This window comes from Morone saxatilis, unplaced genomic scaffold, assembly GCF_004916995.1.
Source record: "Morone saxatilis isolate NCDOM2014 unplaced genomic scaffold, NCSU_SB_2.0 Contig10, whole genome shotgun sequence".
NCBI lineage: Eukaryota > Metazoa > Chordata > Actinopteri > Moronidae > Morone > Morone saxatilis.
The window spans coordinates 12,033,985-12,035,230 of record NW_023339652.1 but is presented as its reverse complement, the minus strand read 5'-3'; the positions used below and the strand labels follow the sequence as shown (position 1 = coordinate 12,035,230).

At 43.3% G+C, this 1,246-nt stretch overlaps 1 protein-coding gene across 1 annotated transcript in view; it reads left to right on the top strand.

Moving 5' to 3' along the window:
• The window catches only part of dhx57 (DEAH (Asp-Glu-Ala-Asp/His) box polypeptide 57), a 9,895-nt gene that overhangs the window by 7,582 nt on the left and 1,067 nt on the right, over nucleotides 1-1,246 (top strand). The window contains exons 22-24 of the mRNA XM_035677418.1: nucleotides 189-263; nucleotides 371-505; nucleotides 591-791. Of these exons, the coding sequence (XP_035533311.1) occupies nucleotides 189-263; nucleotides 371-505; nucleotides 591-791 (411 nt within the window). The remainder of the gene's footprint in view (nucleotides 1-188; nucleotides 264-370; nucleotides 506-590; nucleotides 792-1,246) is intronic.

The window sequence follows — 1,246 nt, the reverse complement described above, 5'->3', positions numbered from 1 at the left end:
TGTGTGTGGTGGGTGTGTCTGTTGCGTGGTGCGTGCGTGGTGTAAGACACACAGACACAGACACAGACACAGACACACACACACACACACACATAGACACAAACGCATTATAGTACAGAAAGTGTTTTAGTTGTTGTTCCAATACATGTTGATGTATCAGTTATACAATACAGCTTTGTCCTTTCCAGGCTAACTTGAACTCCGACAACATCCGGCTGATGTCCGCCATGCTCTGCGCCGCCCTCTATCCCAATGTGGTCCAGGTGCATGTTCATTCTGTAAACGGAAACCAGTGATGAGTATAAAACTGTCTCATGCCTGCTACCTTTACCTGGCTTCACACTCCTGCATTTGGTCCTTTTCGTTCCAGGTACGAGCTCCTCAGGGGAATTACAAGATGACCAGCAAAGGAGCGATGAAGATGCAGCCCAAAGCCAACGAGCTCCGCTTCATGACCAAGGACGACGGCTGCGTCCACGTGCACCCCTCGTCTGTCAACTACACAGTGAGATAGAAGAGAAAAGATTGTCGTCCTTTATTCAACAGCTAGTTAGAGCGATTCGCCTCATGACTCCTCTTTTGTGCTCCAGGTCCGCCACTACAACAGCCCCTACCTGGTTTACCACGAGAAGGTGAAAACGAGCCGCGTCTTCATCAGGGACTGCAGCATGGTGTCCGTCTACCCACTGGTGCTGTTTGGAGGCGGGCAGGTCAACATGGAGCTGCACAAGGGAGAGTTTGTCATCTCCCTCGATGATGGATGGATCCGGTTTGCTGCCGCTTCCCATCAGGTCAGGGTTGAGAGATAACGGAGCTTTAAGAGTGAAGAGCAAAGCTGTTTGGAATTTATTTGCACATATCTATAAAAGTGCTTTTGCAAATGTTTCTTTAGTTTGATATTTAATAACACAGATCTATTTTTATGATAAACCAGCATGGCCCAAACTGCAGAGATTGATGAGGTTGTAAAATATTAACAAGCTGTTTGTAAAGTTTAATATGCTTAGAGGTTAACAGGCTTTTATGAGGACTCTAAAGAAAACAATGCACTGCAGTCACATATACTATCACATAAAAAACATAGTAAAAGTAATCTAAATATTATTATTATACACTGTTTGTGTGGTGTTGCATTATCTGTGTTCACAGTAAGAAAACAAAAGGTAAAGTAGAAGAAAATCCCGTTATGAGTTAAATTATGATAAATGGTTATTTAAGCTGGTAAAGAAGCAAAAAAAAAAAAAAA